Source organism: Thalassophryne amazonica, chromosome 18 (genome assembly GCF_902500255.1).
Source record: "Thalassophryne amazonica chromosome 18, fThaAma1.1, whole genome shotgun sequence".
NCBI classification, from domain to species: domain Eukaryota; kingdom Metazoa; phylum Chordata; class Actinopteri; order Batrachoidiformes; family Batrachoididae; genus Thalassophryne; species Thalassophryne amazonica.
In genome coordinates this window covers 29,085,215-29,110,338 of record NC_047120.1, presented here as the reverse complement: position 1 = coordinate 29,110,338, position 25,124 = coordinate 29,085,215, and the positions used below count along the sequence as shown (strand labels likewise).

Genomic DNA, 25,124 nt, shown 5'->3' with positions numbered 1-25,124 from the left:
GCTAATCCGCCACCTAATCCTCAAAGTGCACTGCCACAGCAATTACAGTGGGTACAGGCATGGTGTACTCTGAACTACAACAACTAGAGTAATGGATGTTAAAAAAAAGAACAGTATAGTTCTCTGCTTAAATCAAATATACCCGATTTAACGGCTTGACTGTATAAACACATACATATGCATAAATTAAAGTGTAGATGACACGTAATGCCATGTTTTCAAGAATATTTAAGACTAAAATGAAACAACAGTTTGAAATTTATCCTTTCCTGGTGCACAGTTCTTGAAGAGATAAATATCTGGATTTTGAACTGCGCGCTACTACAAAACCAGAACTTCCCAATGTGCCGACATTGGACAAGAAGGAGGAAGTGGTGTCAGTTCCGGAACCATTATCTTAACTGTCCCAATTAATTTAAGGATTAATATATGGATTTTTACAGGCTACTGACATACCTGTTTCCATCAAGTGGATCGGGTCAGAGCTGCACCGTGTTTTATGTGTCAGAACGGTTATTCTTGCCGGCAGAATCATTTTGATCAGCAGGTGTAAACACATATTGACGAGCGCGCACGCAGACTGTAATGCAGATTCTCCACTCCACATGGAGGCAGAACTGACTATTTTCACTTCATTTCATTTGATTTTATTGTTTTTGGATCATGGAAATTTCATTGCATGTAGACTGGAATGTTAGGAGCAGATGAGGAACTACGAGTCTTAACTTGAAGCACAAAGTGGCCTGCTGTGGAACAAGAGGATCCATTCACAGCAGAGGCTCGAACCATCAGCTGCAAACGCAAAGAACAGATTACACCTGCAGCGGACCGTGTCATCACAGATCAGTACAGCAGGGACTCAAACCATCATGGACTTTTCGTCTGCCAGGAGAACGAATTAAATTATTTTCACACGTTTTCATCAAAATGAAGCTCACCTCACTGAAACGGACAGGTAAGACGATATTATTTCCTCCTTGTGCGAATGGTTTTAATATTTAATAACGTGTTCCACTATTCAAGAAGGAAACAATATTTATTTTAAAAATAGCTGATATTTTCAGTCCCTCGTGACATTTTTCATATTTGAATGCAGCTTTTTTCCCGGGAAAAAAAAAAGACAAAAAAAAAAATCCAGACATCACAAAAACTATTTTCCTCCCTCATTGTCATCTAAATAAGGCTCAAAACCATAAAACTGTGTCCTTCACAGCTTATTCAGACACATGTTCAGACTGGACTTTATATATTAAAAAAAATAAAATAAAAAAAAGCACCACACTAGGAAAAAAAAAAATCGTCGGAAAACAGCTTGACCTCCGCTGTGTTTACAATTGATTTGGGCTTGAATCAGCAGGTGCTGTTCTGGTGATGACGTATGAACAATATGGCTACGGCTGAGGGCTGAAATAGAGTGCAGGCTTCAGACAGCTGTAGTTTAACCTTCACATGCGCACTTATCGACTTTTATTGCTCAGGATTTTTTTAAAATCAACATTTCATCATTTTTAGTGATTATTTGTGCACATTTTTTCGTGTCACCTACACTTTAAAAATCAAACGTTTTTTTTTTTTTACTTCCATCTCCCCTACCCACCTACACCAACACACATATCTGGCATAATGACAAATGCACACAATGTTTTCTGAATGTTGTGTGCATGGAGATTTTAATAAGTGTGCCATTTGCTAATAACAGAGTTTCAGCATGGCTTGAACAAACAATATGGCATAAGGTATGGACGGGCTCTACCTCTGTGAGAAGGATGGCGAGCATGTCCTGCCTCTGAAAACGAATGGCAAGATGGACCAGCGTGAAGCCCACATCAAATGCTGAAGACCGGTTGAGGAGCTGCACCTCATCAGCAGTGAGCTGACGGGCAATATCACCACTGGATGCTTTGTAGGCTTCGACTGCAGCCAGGTCTCCCTCCACCACTCCTGCACCAAAATGGAAAGAGTTTACAGAACAGGGAACCAGCAGCCTGCAGATTACACAAGTGTCAAGATGTCAATGCTCCATTCTAAAACAGTGTTTATATCCATCATCAGGGATGGGAAGTACACTGGTGTCATTGATGGTGCACTGCAGCCTTCAGTGACCCCTGAAACACCAGACGTGTGGTGTGAGCACAACGTTGCATTTTGATTTTCATTGTCGCAGCCGTGGTAACAGCTGCCGTGCACATGTAGAGAATAGAGCCTGTGACACAGCACAACTAGAAAAATGATACAGAGGTGCTCATTTGACACTGTACCTGCAACATCAAGTAATGAACACATTCTACTGCAGTTTATATGCCTGGAAAAGAGGTCACGGACACACGCACACAAATTATATATATATATATATATATATATATATATATATATAAATATAAATTTGCGCGGGGGGGGGGGGGGGAGTGTTTTCAGGTTATAAGAAGTTACTTTGCTTCCCTTCTCTTCACACTCAACTAAAAGAAATAACTGACCAACAGGATATAAAGATTATAATAAAAAGAAGAAGCGCTTGGTCAAAAGTTTGTATATTTATATAAAAAGCAGCTAGTGCTTCAAGGCAAGACCTATTTATTTTAAATAAAGCCAATGAAAAATAACTGAATGCCAAATACAACCCCTGGCAATAATTATGGAATCACCGGCCTCGGAGGATGTTCATTCAGTTGTTTAATTTTGTAGAAAAAAGCAGATCACAGACATGACACAAAACTAAAGTCATTTCAAATAGCAACTTTCTGGCTTTAAGAAACACTAAGAAATCAGGAAAAAAAAAATTGTGGCAGTCAGTAACTGTTACTTTTTTAGACCAAGCAAAGGGAAAAAAAATATGGAATCACTCAATTCTGAGGAATAAATTATGGAATCACCCTGTAAATTTTCATCCCCAAAACTAACACCTGCATCAAATCAGATCTGCTCGTTAGTCTGCATCTAAAAAGGAGTGATCACACCTTGGAGAGCTGTTGCACCAAGTGGACTGACATGAATCATGGCTCCAACACAAGAGATGTCAATTGAAACAAAGGAGAGGATTATCAAACTCTTAAAAGAGGGTAAATCATCACGCAATGTTGCAAAAGATGTTGGCTGTTCACAGTCAGCTGTGTCTAAACTCTGGACCAAATATAAACAACATGGGAAGGTTGTTAAAAGGCAAACATACTGGTAGACCAAGGAAGACATCAAAGCGTCAAGACAGAAAACTTAAAGCAATATGTCTCAAAAATCGAAAATGCACAACAAAACAAATGAGGAACGAATGGGAGGAAACTGGAGTCAATGTCTGTGACCGAACTGTAAGAAACCGCCTAAAGGAAATGGGATTTACATACAGAAAAGCTAAACGAAAGCCATCATTAACACCTAAACAGAAAAAAACAAGGTTACAATGGGCTAAGGAAAGCAATCGTGGACTGTGGATGACTGGATAAAAGTCATATTCAGTGATGAATCTCGAATCTGCATTGGGCAAGGTGATGATGCTGGAACTTTTGTTTGGTGCCGTTCCAATGAGATTTATAAAGATGACTGCCTGAAGAGAACATGTAAATTTCCACAGTCGATGATATGGGGCTGCATGTCAGGTAAAGGCACTGGGGAGATGGCTGTCATTACATCATCAATAAATGCACAAGTTTACGTTGATATTTTGGACACTTTTCTTATCCCATCAACTGAAAGGATGTTTGGTAATGATGAAATCATTTTTCAAGATGATAATGCATCTTGCCATAGAGCAATAACTGTGAAAACATTCCTTGCAAAAAGACACATAGGGTCAATGTCACGGCCTGCAAATAGTCCGGATCTTAATCCAATTGAAAATCTTTGGTGGAAGTTGAAGAAAATGGTCCATGACAAGGCTCCAACCTGCAAAGCTGATCTGGCAACAGCAATCAGAGAAAGTTGGAGCCAGATTGATGAAGAATACTGTTTGTCACTCATTAAGTCCATGCCTCAGAGACTGCAAGCTGTTATAAAAGCCAGAGGTGGTGCAACAAAATACTAGTGATGTGTTGGAGCGTTCGTTTGTTTTTCATGATTCCATAATTTTTTCCTCAGAATTGAGTGAGTCCATATTTTTTTCCCTCTGCTTGGTCTAAAAAAGTAACCGTTACTGACTGCCACAATTTTTTTCCTGATCTCTTATAGTGTTTCTTAAAGCCAGAAAGTTGCCATTTGAAATTACTTTAGTTTTGTGTCATGTCTGTGATCTGCTTTTTTTCTACAAAATTAAACAACTGAATGAACATCCTCCGAGGCCAGTGATTCCATAATTTTTGCCAGGGGTTGTATCTACTTTGCCATGTTTGCAGTATTTACTCTGCTTAAGTTGCAACCAATCCATTTTTGGATAAAGGAGGTGAAGAGTGGGTGAGACAGTGTTTCATTTGTCCCATCCAGGTAATGCACAAACAGCACCCCCCCCCCCCCCCCCCCCCAAAAAAACCAAAAGCTAAATTAAATTCACATGTTTATTAAATCATATTTTAGAGGGATGGGCAGTAAATCTCAATTGTTTGAACAAGAAAAAAAATGACCCACTTATTTTCTCAATAATCATGGATTAACTGGACCCAACATCAAACAGTGGGGAATTCAGTTCTTATATGCCTCACAACGCAGACTACTCTGAATTGATTTACAAATATCAACATCAATTTTATAAACATCATGGGCCTGTCACACCTTGACAATTTAGCCAGCATATGCAAACTTATACGCAACAAAAATACAAATGCAACACTTTTGGTTTTGCTCCCATTTTGTATGAGATGAACTCAAAGATCTAAAACTTTTTCCACATACACAATATCACCATTTCCCTCAAATATTGTTCACAAACCAGTCTAAATCTGTGATAGTGAGCACTTCTCCTTTGCTGAGATAATCCATCCCACCTCACAGGTGTGCCATACCAAGATGCTGATTAGACACCATGATTAGTGCACAGGTGTGCCTTAGACTGTCCACAATAAAAGGCCACTCTGAAAGGTGCAGTTTTGTTTTATTGGGGGGGGGGGGGGGGATACCAGTCAGTATCTGGTGTGACCACCATTTGCCTCATGCAGTGCAACACAGCTCCTTCGCATAGAGTTGATCAGGTTGTCAATTGTGGCCTGTGGAATGTTGGCCCACTCCTCTTCAATGGCTGTGCGAAGTTGCTGGATATTGGCAGGAACTGGTACACGCTGTCGTATACGCCGGTCCAGAACATCCCAAACATGCTCAATGGGTGACATGTCCGGTGAGTATGCCGGCCATGCAAGAACTGGGACATTTTCAGCTTCCAAGAATTGTGTACAGATCCTTGCAACATGGGGCCGTGCATTATCCTGCTGCAACATGAGGTGATGTTCTTGGATGTTGGCACAACAATGGGCCTCAGGATCTCTTCACGGTATCTCTGTGCATTCAAAATGCCATCAATAAAATGCACCTGTGTTCTTTGTCCATAACAGACGCCTGCCCATACCATAACCCCACCGCCACCATGGGGCACTCGATCCACAACACTGACATCAGAAAACCGCTCACCCACACGATGCCACACACACTGTCTGCCATCTGCCCTGAACAGTGTGAACCGGGATTCATCTGTGAAGAGAACACCTCTCCAACGTGCCAAACGCCAGCGAATGTGAGCATTTGCCCACTCAAGTCGGTTACGATGACGAACTGGAGTCAGGTCGAGACCCCGATGAGGACGACGAGCATGCAGATGAGCTTCCCTGAGACGGTTTCTGACAGTTTGTGCAGAAATTCTTTGGCTATGCAAACCGATTGTTTCAGCAGCTGTCCGAGTGGCTGGTCTCAGACGATCTTGGAGGTGAACATGCTGGATGTGGAGGTCCTGGGCTGGTGTGGTTACACGTGGTCTGCAGTTGTAAGGCTGGTTGGATGTACTGCCAAATTCTCTGAAACGCCTTTGGAGACGGCTTATGGTAGAGAAATGAACATTCAATACACGAGCAACAGCTTTGGTTGACATTCCTGCTGTCAGCATGCCAATTGCACGCTCCCTCAAATCTTGCGACATCTGTGGCATTGTGCTGTGTGATAAAACTGCACCTTTCAGAGTGGCCTTTTATTGTGGGCAGTCTAAGGCACAGCTGTGCACTAATCATGGTGTCTAATCAGCATCTTGATATGGCACACCTGTGAGGTGGGATGGATTATCTCAGCAAAGGAGAAGTGCTCACTATCACAGATTTAGACTGATTTGTGAACAATATTTGAGGGAAATAGTGATATTGTGTATGTGGAAAAAGTTTTAGATCTTTGAGTTCATCTCATACAAAATGGGAGCAAAACCAAAAGTGTTGCGTTTCTATTTTTGTTGAGTGTATAAAAAAAAAAAAAAATTGGCGAATGTGCTGGCGACATCAAATAAGTTATGTCACACCTCGACAATTTAGCCAGTATATACAGACATAAACATGCTGCCACTGACTTGCAGAAGTTCTGTGGTCATCCAGAACATATCAAATACGCCAATATGCATTGGAGGTAAGTTTGATGCAAGTTACACACAGGCTGAAAACACATTACTCTTGTGAGCCACATGCTATCGTGCATGCACAAAATTTTTGATGACCTTGCCGTACAACAACATTTTCCAGCATGCTCTTAACCAAAACAAAACTCACCCATCACTTATTTGACGTACGCCAACGTATTCACCAAATTTTTCCTTTGACTTTGCCATACGGCTTCACTGAAGTCAGTCTGCCTGCTCAAAAATATGGGACAGACCATGTACAGTGCATCTGCTGTGCAATGTAACAGAAAAACCACGGTTTTGGGCTAGGATACAGTGCATCTAGAAAGTATTCACAGTACTTCACTTTTTCCACATTTTTTTATGTTACAGCCTTATTCCAAAATAGAGTAAATTCATTTTCCAGCTCAAAATTCTACTCCCAACACCCCATAAAGACAACATCAAGTTTTTCTTTTAATTTTTGCTAATTTATTAAAAATAAACTAAGAAATCACATGTACCCCTTGCTCAATACTTTATTGATGCAGCTTTGGCAACAATTACAACATCAAATCTCCTTGAGACAAGCTTGCCACACCTATCTTTGGGGGGTTTTGCCCATTCCTCTTTGCAGCACCTCTCAACATCCATCAGGACTGATAAGTGTTGTTGCACAGCCATTTTCAAATCTCTCAAGAGATATTTAATCGGATTCTGGTCAGGGCTCTGGCTGGGCCACTCAAGAACATTCACAGTGTTGTCCTGAAGCCACAACTTTGACATCTTGACTGTGTGCTTAGGGTCATTGTCCTGCTGAAAGATGAACTGTCGCCCCAGTCTGAGGTCAAGTGCGTTCTGGAGCAGGTTTTCATCCAGAATGTCTCCATACATTGCTGCATTCATCTTTCCCTCAATCCTGACTAGCTTCCCAGTTCCTGGTGCTGATAAACATCCCCACAGCATGATGCTGCGACCACCATGTCATTTTAACATGCAGTGCAGCGCACCATGTCAGCACAGCTCGTCCTGCTGAGCCCAAGTGCAATTAAAAAGAAAATACACATGCATAAGATAAGAACAGATGCCACATAACATGTTTTCTGCAGTTTTACAAGTGTTAAAAATCACCACACAGTACCTGCAGTGGAACAATGTTTCACCATGATCACGTGTTCCTGTTTGAATTATTCTGACACAAGAGAAAAGTGCATTAGTGCAGCAGAGTCAGTGTTCATATGAAGGCAAGGAGAAGCTGAAGATGCAAGGCTGAGTTTTTTGTGTTTGTTTTTGCTGAAGTGGCAATAATCTAAACAGGAGACAGTCTGATGCCACACTTACACAAGCTGTTTTAGCAGGTGGGCTGGGGGCACCACCCTGGGTTTTAGAGTCAGTGAATGAGAGCCAAACAGATGCAAATATGGCTGAGCTGATAAAGAGTATTAAAAATAAATAAAATTATGGATCACTAAATATTTTCCTTTGACAACCCCCCCCAGAAATCCTGGGGGGGTTGTTGCATTGATAATTGTTTTATAATCGGGTCATAGCCCTCTGAACCGTGAATGAATTGTGAAGTGCCTAAAGATTCCCACCCCTACTATTCAGCTTTTAAATTAACTAGTGCATTGCCTGTGAGGATCCACAGGCTCTGGAATGGGCAGTTTATCAAATAGGTAGCTGATATTTTACAAGGGTGGTAATACTCAAATTGTTTAGGTTCTTGTTTTATATATATATATATATATATATATATATATACATATATATATATATATATATATATATACACATACATACATACATACATACATACACACATAAAACCCCTGGCAAAAATTATGATTTCACCGGCCTCGGAGGATGTTCATTCAGTTGTTTAATTTTGTAGAAAAAAAAAAAAGCAGATCACAGACACGACAAAACTAAAGTCATTTCAAATGGCAACTTTCTGGCTTTAAGAAACACTGTAAGAAATCAGGAAAAAAAAATTGTGGCAGTCAGTAACAGTTACTCTTTTAGACCAAGCAGAGGGGAAAAAAAATGGAATCACTCAATTCTGAGGAAAAAATTATGGAATCAGGAAAAACAAAAGAACGCTCCAACACATCACTAGTATTTTGTTGCACCACCTCTGGCTTTTATAACAGCTTGCAGTCTCTGAGGCATGGACTTAATGAGTGACAAACAGTACTCTTCATCAATCTGGCTCCAACTTTTTCTGATTGCTGTTGCCAGATCAGCTTTGCAGGTTGGAGCCTTGTCATGGACCATTTTCTTCAACTTCCAAAGATTTTCAATTGGATTAATATCTGGACTATTTGCAGGCCATGACATTGACCCTATGTGTCTTTTTGCAAGGAATGTTTTCACAGTTTTTGCTCTATGGCAAGATGCATTATCATCTTGAAAAATGATATCCATAAACATCCTTTCAACTGATGGGATAAGAAAAGTGTCCAAAATATCAACGTATGGGTGATTCTTTAACTACGGGCACTATTGGCCTTGTAAATGTAATTTCCACCACCCCATTGCCTTACAATATAAAGCGCCTTGGGGCAACTGTTTGTTGTGATTTGGCGCTATATACATGTGCTCTGATGTCACTGTTTATCTCCATAGAAATTATCCAAACAATCTTTCATACAAACTGTTTAAAGGGACATTACAGTGTTGTGGTGAAAATTATGGCAATAGTGTGGGACAACTACATTTTGTTTAAAAAAAAATCACAACAGTTGAATGACACTGAATAACCCAATTATGTTTTGATTATCTTACTGATATTTTATTCAAAGATATTTTAAAACATTAGAAAAAACATTTCTTTACCATTCATTTTTATCATTGAAGATCAAAAGTCTGGGTGTGGGACAAGCACAAAATGGCAATATTTACATATAATGATGCTGAAAAAAGGTGAAAAAGTCATCATAGACTACTAGAACAAACTTAACACACTTTCATTGTAAAGATAACTATAAAAGTGTGAAATTTCCCCTTTTTTCTGTTTTTCACACAATATGATCAAAGGACATAAGTGCCCGTAGTCTAAGAATCACCTTCTGCATTTATTGATGATGTAATGACAGCCATCTTCTCAGTGCCTTTACCTGACATGCAGCCCCATATCATCAATGACTATGGAAATTTACATGTTCTCTTCAGGCCGTCATCTTTATAAATCTCATTGGAACGGCACCAAACAAAAGTTCCAGTATCATCACCTTGCCCAATGCAGATTCATCACTGAATATGACTTTCATCCAGTCATCCACAGTCCACGATTGCTTTTCCTAGGCCATTGTAACCTTGTTTTTTTCTGTTTAGGTGTTAATGATGGCTTTTCTTTAGCTTTTCTGTATGTAAATCCCATTTTCTTTAGGCGGTTTCTTACAGTTCGGTCACAGACGTTGACTCCAGTTTCCTCCCATTCGTTCATTTGTTTTGTTGTGCATTTTCGATTTTTGAGACATATTAAGTTTTCTGTCTTGACACTTTGATGTCTTCCTTGGTCTACCAGTATGTTTGCCTTTAACAACTTTCCCATGTTTGTATTTGGTCCAGAGTTTAGACACAGCTGACTGTGAACAACCAACATCGTTTGCAACATTGTGTGATGATTTACCCTCTTTTAAGAGTTTGATAATCCTCTCCTTTGTTTCAACTGACATCTTCATGTCAGTCCACTTGGTGCAACAGCTCTCCAAGGTGTGATCACTCCTTTTTAGATGCAGACTAATGAGCAGATCTGATTTGATGCAGGTGTTAATTTTGGGGATGAAAATTTACAGGGTGATTCCATAATTTATTCCTCAGAATTGAGTGAGTCCATATTTTTTCCCTCTGCTTGGTTTAAAAAACCAACCATTACTGACTGCCACAATTTTTTTCCTGATTTCTTATAGTGTTTCTTAAAGCCAGAAAGTTGCCATTTGAAATGACTTTAGTTTTGTGTCATGTCTGTGATCTGCGTTTTTCCTACAAAATTAAACAACTGAATGAACATCCTCCGAGGCCGGTGAGTCCATAATTATTGCCAGGGATTGTGTACACACACACACACTTTCATCATTATTATTTTTACTTCCATTTTGTCATTTCTTTTCACTTTCTTGTATCATCCATGTATTTAACATATTTACAACTATATTATGTATGTCATATTAAATATTATGTACTTTAGGGCTGCAGGTATTGATTATTTTAGTAATAGAGTATTCTATCAGTTATTCTGGCAATTAATCGGATAAAAAGTACTTTTGCGTTTTTAAACAACATCAATAGCCCAGGGCTCTCCCTAAGCAATGGCACAATGTCTCTGCGCCAAAATCTTAGTAAATCAGAAGAGACACGCACATCCAAGATGTGAAAAAAAAAAAGCCATGCTGGATCAAAAAAGAGACAAATATCAAAGCAAAAATCCGCACAACGTGAATCCCATGCAAAAAGCTTTATTTAGACACAAACAGCAAAATAGCTGTGCCAAAATCTTGACATTTTGCTGAAATGGCAATAGGATGTGATTTCTGTTTTGTTGTTCCCCAACTTGTAAAATTTAACCTTTTTTTGCCCAAGGTTGGTGGACTGGGTCCCTGCGTTGTTTTTCCTGTAAATCCAGTGTCTTTCTCATGAAAAAAGTCTACATTAATAAAAACTCATTTACATTCTTGTGTAAATCCATTCAAAGCCACAGTCTTTTTCCCTAATGAAAGAAAGTCTAGATGAATGAAAAAAAGTCACACAATCTTGTCTAAAATCCTGTTTGAACAGCACAATGTTTATTTTCCAGAGAGAAAAATTCTTACCGTGTTTTCTGGTAGCACAGTTCACTTTTCCCATTTCTTTAATCTTTCACGTGTGTTGATGAAGCCAGCGACAATTCCATGGATTCTTGTCCTTATCAGACTTTTTCAAACAAACAGTCTTTCTCACCTTCTTCTCTCTGTCTGACATCGGTCCATGACACAGACATGCTGCACAAGCCTTCTCTTAAAAAAACTTGAGAGCTCTAAAGGTTTGCGATGTCCACATGCTCATTTAGCTTAAGCTGTGCGCAGGAGACACACAGCGTCGCCACAGCAACCAACCAGTCCCGTTTTACGACAACTGTCCTAACAGCCAGGCTTTTTTCTCCTCAAAACTCCGCGGATCTCAGGACACTGATTTGTATCTCTAACACACAGACCAGTGTCCGCGGACCGCCGCAGTCTTAGAAAACTTGCATGTCGTAAAATAAGAACACGTTGCGATAGACATTTTAAAAACCCATGGCAATCACGATTACAGAGTAAAACACTAACACCCTCCCCCCCCTCCCCATGATGAAATCTGCGGAATTTCGCGGATCTGCGTAGTTTTCACAGCCCTGCAATATGAGTGTAGGAATGACAATCCAGCCCTTATGTACTTGTGGCAATACGTAGATAATTCAAATGATTATATAAAGAGCTATTCTGGAAGGCAGAATTCACGTTGTGGATCAGCTGCAACTGGTGGAAATAACCGCACATGTAAGTTAATGCACCGCGTTCACACAGACTCATCAATTTACTGCTGTGATATATTCAGTTATCTTTACACTTATATTTATTTCCCCTCTTGACAGTTTTCTGTTATAAATCAATATATACGGCTTAGTAAAGTAATACAGTGATAGATTAGCACCACGGCACACCGGAATATTTATTTATTTTTTTTAATAAATTGGAGCAAGATGTAGCGCCCAGTGTGTCGACAGACAGTGAGGGTTCTGATGATGAAGGAGATGATCCCGCTTTTCTTCCGGATGAGGAACCAGAGCAGGTGGGTCCACAGACATGCGCACAGATCTCCACAGCTTCTGTTTGCAGTTTCTCCAGGCCTCACGTGCTATGAGCTCCGTCCCAGCGCCCAGTCCTGGAAGTCAGAGATGCAGACACAGCTGTAGCTCCAGGCGCGTTTCGTTTAAAGCGTCAAGATCAACGTTAGCTTTGGTTTCATTTAGTTTCTCTTTCATCCCTTTTGCGCTCTTGCTTCGCAGGCTATTCGGTGATAAAGCTCTTTCGTCAACCTTTTCTCAACGAATTGTGATTTTTTGACTTTTTTCCCCTTCATTCAGGAATCGTCGAGTGACTGGGTCCTTAGTTACCGTGTTTGTGAAGCATTTATGTTGCCCCAAACAAATGAAAATTAAAACGTGAAACAGTGCGAGTCAGCAAAACACAGAAGAAAGAGTGGACTTCTGCTGAGAGGATCTTTCATAAACTGTCAGTGTAGCTGGAGACAGAGCTGAGACTCGCCCGGTGTGAGGGGAGGGTTCAGAGGCCCTCACACCGGGCTGAGTGAGACAGCAGCCAGCCACCCAGTCAATAGTCACTCTCCACATCGAGTGGGTCACTTTTTTTTTTTTCTTTTTTAAATAGACAAACACACAGCTTCACTTTAAATGCTCAGTCAGTCTATTTCAGATGATCAGCATGGACTATCTTTCTCTTAATAGGCTTAATTTTACTGTGTGTCACGTTGGAGAGCAGTAGCGTTAGGCGCTAATTTGATTAGCGTTTACACGGTTTATGGGCATGCTCTAGTCTTCTGTTTTTCCTGGGGACATTACAGTGCCACACACAGGCCTGGCATACGTACTACAACATTAAACAAAGCTTCGAGGCCCAGAACTTGCCTCAAACATTTTTTGGAATCAAATTATTTGAGTTACTCGACTAATTGTTTCAGCCCTACTATACTTACATTGAACTTAGTACACTGAGGAAAGTAAGTATTTGATCCACTGTCGAGTTTTCCCACCTACAAAGAATGCAGAGGTCTGTAATTTTTATTGCAGGTACACTTCAACTATGAGAGAATCTTAAAAAAAAAAGAGAGAAAAAAAACAGAAAATCATATTGTATGATTTTTAAATAATTAATTTGCATTTTATTGCATGAAATAATTATTTGATCACCTACCAACATGCAAGAATTCTGTTCTCTCACAGACCTGTTAGTTTTTCTTTAAGAAGCCCTCCTATTCTGCATTATTAATTGCACCTCTTTGAACTTGTTACCTGTATAAAAGACACCTGTCCACAGATGCAATCAATCACACTCGAACCTATCCACCATGGCGAAGACCAAAGAGCTGTCTAAGGACATCAACGACAAAACTGTAAACCTGCACAAGGCTGGGATGGACTACAGGACAACAGGCAAGCAGCTTGGTGAGAAGACAACTGCTGGAGTAATTTATTACATGATCGAAGAAACACAAGATGACTGCGAATCTTCCTCGGTCTGGGGCACCACACAAGATCTCACCTTGTGGGGTAAGGATGATTCTGAGAAAGCCCAGAACTACATGGGAGGATGTGGTCAATCACATAAAGAGAGCTGGGAGGACAGTCACAAAGATTACATTAGTAACGCACTACGCCATCATGGTTTAAGATCCTGCAGGGCAGCAAGGTCCGCCTGCTCACACCAGCACATGTCCAGGCCTGTTTGAAGTTCACCAGTGACCAACTGGATGATCCAGAGGAGGCATGGGAGAAGGTCATGTGGTCAGATGAGACAAAAATAGAGCTTTTTGGTATGAACTCCACTTGCCGTGTTTGGAGAATGAGAACAACCCCAAGAACACCATCCCAACCATGAAGCATAGGGGTGGAAACATAATTTTTGGGTGCGCTTTTCTGCCAAGTGGGCAGGACAACTGCACTGTATTGAAGGGAGGATGGCTGGGGTCATGTATCGTGAGATTATGGCAAACAACCTCCTTCCCTCAGTAAAAGCATTGAAGATGGGTAGTGCCTGGGTCTTCCAGCATGACAATGACCCCAAACACAGCCAGGGCAACTAAGGAGGTGCTCCATAAGAAGCATTTCAAAGTCCTGGAGTGGGCTGGCCAGTCTCCAGACCTGAACTCAATAGAAAATCTTTGGAGGGAGCTGGAACTCCAAACGTGAAAGATCTGGAGAAGATCTGCATGGAGAAGTGGACCAAAATCCCTGCTGCAGTGTGTGCAAACTTGGTCAAGAACTACAGGAAATGTGTGACCTCTGGAACTGCAAACAAAGGTTTCTGTACCAAATATTAAGGTCTGTTTTTCCTATTGGATCAAATACTTATTTCATGGAATAAAATGCAAATTAATTATTTAAAACTCATACAATGTGATTTTCTGATTTTTTTTTATTCCGTCTCCCTCAGTTGAAGTGTACCTACAATAAAAATTGCTAATGAAAACCTGCAAAATTGACAGTGGATCAAATACTTATTCTTCATTGTAAATAAAGTTATGCACGCACACTTTTAATATATATACAACCCCTGGCAAAAATTATGGAATCACCGGCCTCCGAGGATGTTCATTCAGTTGTTTAATTTTGTAGAAAAAAAAAAAAAAAAAAAAGCAGATCACAGACATGACACAAAACTAAAGTCATTTCAAATGGCAACTTTCTGGCTTTAAGAAACACTATAAGAAATCAGGAAAAAAAATTGTGGCAGTCAGTAACGGTTACTTTTTTAGACCAAGCAGAGGGAAAAAAATATGGACTCACTCAATTCTGAGGAATAAATTATAAATAAATTGATGCGAGAACGTACTCGCGTCAAGCAACCCAGTCCAGTCGAAGATTCAAGCTTCTCTACTATGGAAACCATCTGGACAATTGAGAGCCTACACAGAAACACTCACACAGAGGTTTAGTTTTTTTTTCCCCCCTGCATTCTGCTGTAAGCAGGTGTTTTTATTTGACAAACAGAAACAGAGAGAAGACAAAAGCACTACACTTTGCATTTAAGTCACTCACGGTAACAGCAACTTGACTAAACTGACGAAACCAACTGAACTATACAAACAATAAAATCAGTAACAACACTTTTAAACTAATATAAACCACAAAAACATTTAAAAAACCAAAACTCCCAAGGTGCATTACAGCACAATGTCCATTGTTTACTGGTTAGCTAAAATCACTAATTTCTCAAAAAAAAAAAAAAATATGTCCCCTCAACTTTCTATTCTTGCAGCGTTCATCCTTGACCTAAAAGACATAAGTATATCAAACGGCAAATGTCAGCTCTCTCCGGTTTCGCTGTGATCGAAGCCACACACACACCACATGGTTATCATAATATAGATGCAGGCATGTTTATAGATGCATGTTTAACTGTTGGAGTGTGAATCTTTCAGTATATGCTAGTTTCAAAAGCTACTAAAATATGCTGTAAGAAAGGTGGTGTGGTAACATATACCATAAAAGCAAAGCATGTCTAAGATTATGTAGATTTACCTTTGAAAGACAATGTAAAGAAAATCAAATCTATAAATAAGAGATATTCTAAAGAGGTGATTGATGTAGTTTTTTGCACACTCAGAATTGACTGAAAGTTCGTCAAAGTGATGCAGTATGCGCAGGTCGGCTCCTGGTGGTGCTGCTGCGGCTGTTTGGCTTCTTTCAACTCAGCGCGATGACTTGCTAAACACACTGGAGCATTTCCGAAATGCTTGACCTTCATTTTGCACAGCTTGCAGACTGAATTGGTTATATGCCAACTTGTTAACATGGCATGAACTGTTGTATAGAAGCAGAGAAGGACGAGTGACAGCAACTTCACAATTACAGCATAGAGGGGAAGCTGGATCAAAATGGAGACGTTACGTTAAAAACTGATTTTTGAAAGTTAGTCAACGGTAAGAATCTTGATTGTGACAAATCGAATTTTCAACACCCCCATTTAATAGAAGGAAGAAAAACCAACAGAACTCTTAAAATAAAACATCATACTAAAGAACGCACAGCAAACGTGTACTTAACCACAAGTGGCAAACGAGACCGCCGTGAAGCTCCCAGTTTCACTCAGCGAGAAGAAAGCACAGTGTCAGGTTGCTTATTCAGAAAAACAAGCCGAACAGAGAAGGTTAGCAAGAGCACAGAACCGAAAGACATGCCAGCCTGAGGACAGTTTGTCCATCGTTGCTCTGTGAAGACATTACATTCAGTGTACGCAGAAGCTAATTTCCTTGTGAGGAACAGGACAGAATCATGCCAAGCACACCCCGTCTCCTCTTACACAGTGATCAGTTAAGAATTTGAAAACATGAACCTTTGAACTGATATCGAAAGACTGTTTGCTGTAGTCAGGAGGTGCCATATTAAACTGTTCTTTAAAAAAAATAATCCATTTCAAAAAAAGTAGGCTGACATTTGCTTTTTAAAATAAGAGTCAAAATATGAAACATGAATGCAGCTGTGTGTCAGGCCCTGTGTACTACAGAATGAAATAGAGGAGCGGAAAAAAAATGTGCATAGTGTCAAACAGCAAAATCTTAGATCAAATGACATCCACAAAGCAGAGCCAAATGTATTCCAGAGATTAAATTTGCTGTAAGCGAATGCTCCCCCACCTCCACCAAAGGATCTATAGGTCAAAGTTAAACTCGGAATTGCTGATGCAGCAAATGTCACCGTATATTTGTAGGCAATCTGATAATCCAGTAGACATTTACACAACAGATGGACAGATAGCCCAGCCAATGACAATGCCCTTAAGGAGTTAGAAGTTAAAAACTAGCACTCACAGACCACATACGTCTGCCAAGTTTAAAAAAAAAAAAAAAAAAAAAAAAAAGGAGTCAAACAAAGTGAGTGCCAAAAAAAAAAAAAAAAATGCATAAATAAAACATTATGCAACTGCTCTATGCAACATTTACTTAATGCAAGCATCATATGAGTGAGCAGATGCTAACGGGCTAATTAATATTATTGTATGAGGCATAAGGAACTCTGATCTCACCAAGACATGCATGTGCAATGCAGTCGCTCCATACATGCTGCAATACATTTCTGCACAATCCTGCTGTAATGCGAATTCACATCTCATTACTGTGCCACGTGTAGCTGACTCAAATTTTAACTTTTGCCACGAGTGGGTGCATTTTGCATAGTACGCAATGTCTTTAAAGTCAAGCCCATCACAAAACTGTACATCTAACTGCAAGCATATCATACTCATACATAATGTATTATCTGCAGATAGAACTTGTCAGTTACCATCTTTATTGGCAAGGTGAAACAAAAGATTATATAAACAACATTTTTTTTGTGGGGAGGTGTAATACATTTTATCTGATTTGTGCCCAAATATAAAACTGTTAGGGAGAAACAAAAATAAGGGGGAGGGGGCCTGAAATGGTAAGAAGAATAATGCAAAGTTATCTTGAGCTGTGAGTTCTGAGGAAGTGCCTGATGTGGTCAAATGTAAAACTCCAACTACTTCCTCACTATCAAAGATAGACAAGCCCATGTAAAGCAGAAGTAGCAAATGAAATGGGTCACACAAGATACATTTATATGAACAGTTCCAATTACAAGAGAATCCAGTCAACAACAACCACATAATAAAAATGACCAGATACATAAATGTTGCTCAAAACTAGGGATCAATTAATTATCGTGCTGATCAACGGTCGATCCTGCTATTCAAGACAACTTTACTGGCCACCTGACATGTCGAAAGCAGCTCCTGTTGTCTTGCATTACTTCATTTCTGTACTGTAACCATAATCCTGCATACCACCGCGCAAGGCAGGGTATTTTAAAATTGCTCCAGTATGTGCATGAACAAAATTTGAAACAAAAAGCTGGGTGGATTTTCACTAAACTTGGTGGGAACATTTAGCCTGGTAAACCACACCCATAATTCACTTCACAAAGCAATGACTTCTGCGAGAAGGTCTGGTCCAACTCCCATTCACAGCCATTTCCTCTCAGCCGAAAACAGGCAAAGCCAATCACAAAAGTTTACCTCTTATTGCCCAGGCTTTACGCCATTAACAATGAGAAGTGACTAAGGCCCACAGTGTGATATATTTTACACAATATGTATGTCCCCTCCCCCCACCCCCCAGATGCACTTCACCATTTGTTAAATAGTATATAGAAAATAAAGCAGTTAATTCTATTCTTAATTTGACTTTTTTTCCAAAAATAAATACCGTTAAGTGCCAGACTGATAAGCAGTACTGCTAATAAAATCTTCCAGATACTCATACCTAACAGGGACCATATCTTTAGTGATGTGGAAGGCCACCTCTTTTCTTTTGATTAGGGATTTATGAGCAACATATAATGCATCAAGTGCTGCCAAACTCCTATGATGCCGTTAAGATCCGAGTGGTCTAAATAGAACCTATGTCAGTGGACTTTACATGCTGTTCAGTGTCCCCAGGATGTTTCATATATTGCCATCACATGATAATTACTACCGTAACACACCCATCACGCACACGCAATGTCGTGCAATAAATATTATTAAGAAGACATGGATGCTGCTTGGTTTCATCTGCACTTTATATTCCTCAAATGGCAGTGCAGCATTTCATGAGAAAAGACATGCAGACCAAAATATATTCCAGAATTCAGGAGTGTGGAGAACTACTCATTTATTGATCAGTGGTGTGAGGAGCACCGGTCCAACTTTTGTCACCAAGCATTAAAACCTGTCGACATTAGACACAGACACCTGATACCTTCTTTTGAAAGCCTTGAAACATTAAGCAAATTAACAGAAATAAGAAAACTTAAGTCATGAGAGTTTGTGTTGGCTAAGCAGGGTTTGCGCGTATGGTATACGGCATAGTACCTCATTATTATAGCCCACATAAACTGTCCCAATTTTGGAAAATGACATCTGAAAAAAAACTTTAGTTCCTTGTCATGGCTGAAGAAACATAGCGTTTAAGCTCCTCAGTGGTTTGTCTGCTCCTGGTGCATTTTTTAGCCTGAACCAGAGAACGCAGCTGCTTTGGGTCACAACAAGAAAATTAACTTATTTTAAAAGTTGAAAGAGTTAAAGCACCTCATTCATTCACATCAACATTTACCACAGACAGTCAATTCTTCAGCATTCTGCACGCGATGAAAATAAATCCCATGATCCACAAAGATTAAAAAAAATAAAAATAAAAAATTACTCTGTTTGGTCTCCACGTGAAGGAGCAAGGCCGTGCGACAGCATATGAGTGCTCAATAATGTGCATGTCAACAGCTACATGCTCCACCTGCCAAACAAAAGGGTTCTGCTGCCGCTGGAAATGCAAGCGAAGGTGGACTACACCGTTCCAACCCGTACCGCTTGGTGGAAACAGGGCTGTTGGCATACGCTGCCTAAATAGTTATGGTGTGACAGCTACATAACTTTTTCGATGCAGCCAGCGTACTCACCAGATTTTTCATGTCGGCATACCCTGGCAAAATGATGAAGGTGTGACAGACCTATTACACTGGAGGCAATATATAATAGTAATAATAATAAATAAAGTGTGCCACATCCCCAATGTCCTTTCAAAAGTCCTGCACCCCTACAGTGTTGTGGAAAACAAATATCTTTGTTCATAAATGAACACTGCCTCCCCCCCCAAATATAAAACTACATAATCTTGGACACACTTTCATGGAATAATTTGCCACACCACCTTTCTAAGCACACTTGAGTAGTTCCTGATATTACCAGTTCTATGTACTGAATTCGGCACTCATGCAAAACAGCAAAGCCTCCTTGAGGTGCTGGGACTCAGGGCTGGGCATTGGGACTCACATTTTCAATACTTAGTGTGTCTCAGGACTCTGTGGCCAAAAATGTTAATGCAAACCCTGCTTAGTTACAGTGAATCCGGGAAGTATACACAGCGCTTCACTTTTTCCACATTTTGTTATGTTACAGTGTTATTCTAAAAAGGAGTGGATTTTTTTTCCCCTCAAAATTCTACACACAATACCCCATAATGACAAGTTTGTTTTGTTGTTTTTAGATTTCTGTATATATATATATATATATATATATATATATATATATATATATATATATATATATATATACACACACACACACACACACACACACACACACACACACACACACACACAAACTTGAAATATTTCTACAGCCTAATTGGAGTCCACCTGGGATAAATTCAGTTGATTGAACATAATTTGTAAAAAGGTATGCATCTGTCTACATATAGGTCCAACAGTTGACAGTGCAGACCTCAGACAGGATTGTCTCAAGGCACAAATCTGGGGAAAGGTATAGAAACATTTCTGCTGCTTTGCAGGTCCCAATGAGCACAGTGGCCTCTATCAACCATAAATGGAAGAAGTTCAGGAAGTTGCTGGTGCCCTGCATGCTTCCCTTGGGTATGGGGCTGCTCCATGTGCCTCGGGGGGGGGGCGTTCCGGCACCGCCAGGCCGCTCCCCTGTTGGTTCACTGTGCTGCCCTGGTGGCTGCCCTTCCTGGCCCCAGTGCCTTTTCGCTGCCCTTTTTCTCCTGGAGCCCTACATCCTGGACCCATTTCCGTCGTTGCTCGCGGCCAGCTGTATGGCTTCCGATGTGCTGGAGTGGTCCATGTCATACTGTAAGGTTCTGTACTTTTGTCTTGGCCTACAGTAGTGATCGGATATTTAGCTGTGAACTGGGTCTCTGTGTGTGGATGGTTGCGTGTTTATGGCCGTCACCACAATTCAGTTTTGGGTGCTCTCAAGGGTATCAAGACTCGGGTGTTCGAGATTAGGGTATGGATGCTCACTAATTAGACACTTATTACTACACTAATTAGACGACTGTTGCTGTCACTGTTTGTTCATGTGTGGTTGTTTATCCTGGTATGTTGTATGGTTGGAGCCCCATGCCCTCAGTGTCTCACTTCACAGTTATTGCCTTCACCACTTGTCTTTCGTTCTTGTCAGTCTGTGTTGTTTTGGTGGTCAGCCCTTCCTGACAGAAGTTGTTGGCTGGCTTTGAGTAGGAGGTTGTAGGCTGATCGGGAAGGGCGAATGGGGTTCACACCATGCACTACATACCTTTTGTCTTGCAAGAATAAATTGCATATATGTGTATTAATGTTCATAAATGGTTCTGCCAATGTGGCATTTACCATTACTATATATATGCAGATAGGGTAAAAAACAAAAAGAAGTTCAGGAGTTCAGATCCACCAGGACTCTTCCTAGAGCTGGCCACCCATATAAACTGAGCGATCACGGGAGAAGGGTTTTAGTCAGGGAGGTGGCCGAGAACCAGGTGGTCACTCAGTCAGAGCTCCAGCATTCCTATGTGGAGGGAGGAGAATTTTCCCGACAGACAACCATCTCTGCAGCAATCCACCAATCAGTCCTGTATGGTACAGTGGCCAGATGGAAGTCAGTCCTTAGTAAAAGGCACATGGCAGCCCGCCTGGATTTGACAAAAGGCACCTGGAGGAGTCTCAGACAATGAGAAACACAATCCTCTGGTCGGACGACACAAAGACTGAACTCTTTGGCGTCAATGCCAGGCATCATGTTTGGCAGAAACAAGGCACCATCCCTACAGTGAAGCATGGTGGTGGCATCGTCATGCTGTGGGGATGTTTTTCAGTGGCAGGTATTGGAAGACTAGTCAGGATTGAGGGAAAGATGAATGCAGCAATGTACAGAGACATCCTGGATGAAAACCTGCTCCAGAGAGCTTTTGACCTCATTTTTCAGCAGGACAGTGACCCTAAGCACACAGCCAAGATATCAAAGGAGTGACTTCAGGACAACTCTGAAAGTCCTTGAGTGGCCCAGCCAGAGCCCAGACCTGGATCAGATTGAACATTTCTGGAGAGATCTGAAAATGGCTGTGCATCGATGATCCCCATCCAACCTGATGGAGATTGAGAGGAGCTGCAAAGACGTATGGGCAAAACTGCCCAAAGATAGATGCACCAAATGGCATCATATTCAAGGAGAGTTGAGGCTGCAATTGCTGCCAAAGGTGCATCAACAAAGTACTGAGCAAAGGATTAGACTTATGTACATGTGATTTCTTTGTTTTTTTTATTTTCAATAAATTTGCAAAAATTAAACAACTTTTCACATTGTCATTATGAGGTGTTATAAATAGAAGTTTGAGGGGGAAAATGAATTTACTCCATTTTGGAATAAGGCTGTAATATGCAGGGGTGGTGACCAAGTGGTTAGTGCACTTGATTTCAGTGCAGAAGGTTCCCAGTTCAAAAACCACCCCTGCTCATTTCTCCATGTAATGTGGAGTTGTGTCAGGTGTAAAACTTGTGCCAACTCAACATGTAGATCCACCTCGGGTCTGCTGTGGTGATGCTGAGTGAAAACAAGGGAGCAGCCAAAGATACTTACTAGGAATAAGGCTGTAACATAAAATGTGGAAAAAGTGAAGCACTGAATACTTTCCAGATGCACTGTATATCCATCCATTTCTTTTTACCCACTTACTCCAATGAAGGGTCACAGGAGTGGGTAATTGCACAGCCATAGTCTTCAGCATTAAATCAAAAGGCTAAATTCTGAAAAGAAAATTTTTCACTGCGACCCCTCTCCCCCTTTTTGTAATAACTCAATAAGCTAGTGATGAGGATGGGATCACAGGGTTTGCCCGTGCTCCAAACCCTTTCTGTTGATTGGTGCTCATGTCTCGTGAAGGCTATTTTTGCCTTCTGAAGGCCCGCAGCTTAGCACACAAGCACCACTGTTTACATGGTCGGCATGCTGACGCAGAGCCAGGAGACTCCCCAGTTCAGGGACTCCACTCTGTGCTCTCCAGACGGCTCATTCATCCCTAGCGCCTGGAAAACACTCACAACCTCCAAAGACACTCGGCAGCACAGCAAGGACAAACTGATGAGCTGGATCAAATTCTTTCATTTAGTTACACACTTACAAGTCACTATTATGCTGCCACTCAACATTATTTGTTTCATAAAATGAATCAGATAATGCACATGCTCAGCAAGCCAAAACCACCAGGAGCTACAACCCCTATTTAAAAAAAAAAAAAAAGTCAGTTTCTGTCCCACAGGTCATGCGGGAGTCCGTCAGAGGACAACCCAACTCAGTGGGTCTTCTGAAATACTCACCTGCTATACAGATCAAAGTTTAAAAATGAATGATTTCAGGCATCCAGCCACCTACTATGGGAGCTACAACCTCTACCTTTGCACCCCCCCCACCCCCAAAAGACTAAACCACACCAACTTTTTTAGGTTCCTTAGATGACCCCAAAAAACAATCAGGATGTTCCCAAAAATAAAAACTGGTCTCAAGCCAGTTATCTAAGATGGCGTCCAAGATGGCCAAAATAAGTTTTTTTTCCCCCCACTAAAACACCACTGATTTCTGTCATTATTAAGTCAATTGTTTGTCCTGCTATGTATTTTAATGATAAGGGTCTACTGGTGGCCATTTTGGATGCCATTTTGAATTTTAAACCCATGAATAAATTTAGTTTAGGCACAAATGAGTTTGCTGTGACCTGCAATGGTCTTCTCATTGAATCGCTGACATTTAAGTTGTTTATATGTTGTGTAAGGTGTTTTAGTGAAAAAAAAATTAAACCCAACCCTATTTTGGCAGCCATCTTGGATAACTGGCTTGAGGCCAGTTTTTATTTTTGGGAACATCCTGATTGTGTTTTAGGGTCATCTAAGGAACCTACTTGTAAAACAGTTGGTTTGGTTTAGTCCTGGGGGGGTGCAAAGGTAGTGTTCATAACTCCCCTAGTAACCATGGCCCAGTTTCATACAGTAGTTTAATCTTTTAGTCTAATAAGCTTACTTAGTCAACTAAGGTTAGTCACCCAACATTATCCATCTAGTCTCCATTTCACATCGATGGCTAAACTTTTAGATTAGCCATCTTACGTTAGTCGATAATTTTCATGGTCATCGCGGTCTTGTGAGTGCCGCTGCTAAGAAACACTTCCAATGTGCTGCAGTTTTGTTTACCACAAAGTTGGTCCATCTTCTACAAACATGGCCAAGTCCGCCGCAGCAGAGAAGAAGCGCTCCCAACCTCGGCATCTACAAACATCTCCAACGGATTATTCTGGTCCCAGAACACCCGCTCCTCCCGCAAGTCTCTCCTCCTTTCCTCCTCCAAGTGTTGGTACATAATAGCTGCCTTTTTTGGAGGTAAAACATGGAAGTTTTATTGACTAAAATAAGATTAGACTCATCTGTACCAGGCTAAAAACTTTAGTCAGTTAACACAAAACTTTAACAGACTATGCACTAAGAGTCAAAAGATGAGTCGACTAAGCGAGTTTAGTCCACTAAACAAAATTAGACAGCTTTATGAAACCGGGCCCTGGATGGGGGAGATAGAGTGCTAGTTCAAGCAAGGCTTTGAACTGGTTGAAAATAAAAACAAGAAACTTTTGCCATTTTGCCTAGGAACAAAAACTAAACCAATAACTTAATTTTTTTTTTTTTATATATTCCGGAACAAAATTGCCATTTTAAAATAATGGTAACCGGTTAGTACCATTATTTTTTCCATTCTGGAAAAGATTTCCATTTATAATGACCCGTAAGGTTCCCTGCCTGTCATTCACTTATTTTGGTTGTTGTTGACAGGACAAATCACCGCATCCTGTGTTTCACGTTGAGAAACGCACCAGCTGCAGACAAAGATAGAGGGACTTCTTTATAAACACTGAATTTATGACATGATTAGGATTTTTTTTAATTTTTTTTTTTTTTATATGGAATTCATTTTCGAGACAACGGATGCCTGAATGGAGCGCCGTGACGAGGAACGTCTTCAGAAACACTGCATTTCTTCAGTAATTTCCATGCTAAAGAAAGCATTTCCCAAAC

General features: G+C 40.5%; 1 protein-coding gene across 1 annotated transcript in view; it reads right to left on the bottom strand.

Moving 5' to 3' along the window:
• The window catches only part of zranb1a (zinc finger, RAN-binding domain containing 1a), a 53,032-nt gene that overhangs the window by 13,311 nt on the left and 14,597 nt on the right, over window positions 1-25,124 (bottom strand). The window contains exon 3 of the mRNA XM_034193705.1: window positions 1,754-1,941. Within this exon, the coding sequence (XP_034049596.1) occupies window positions 1,754-1,941 (188 nt within the window). The remainder of the gene's footprint in view (window positions 1-1,753; window positions 1,942-25,124) is intronic.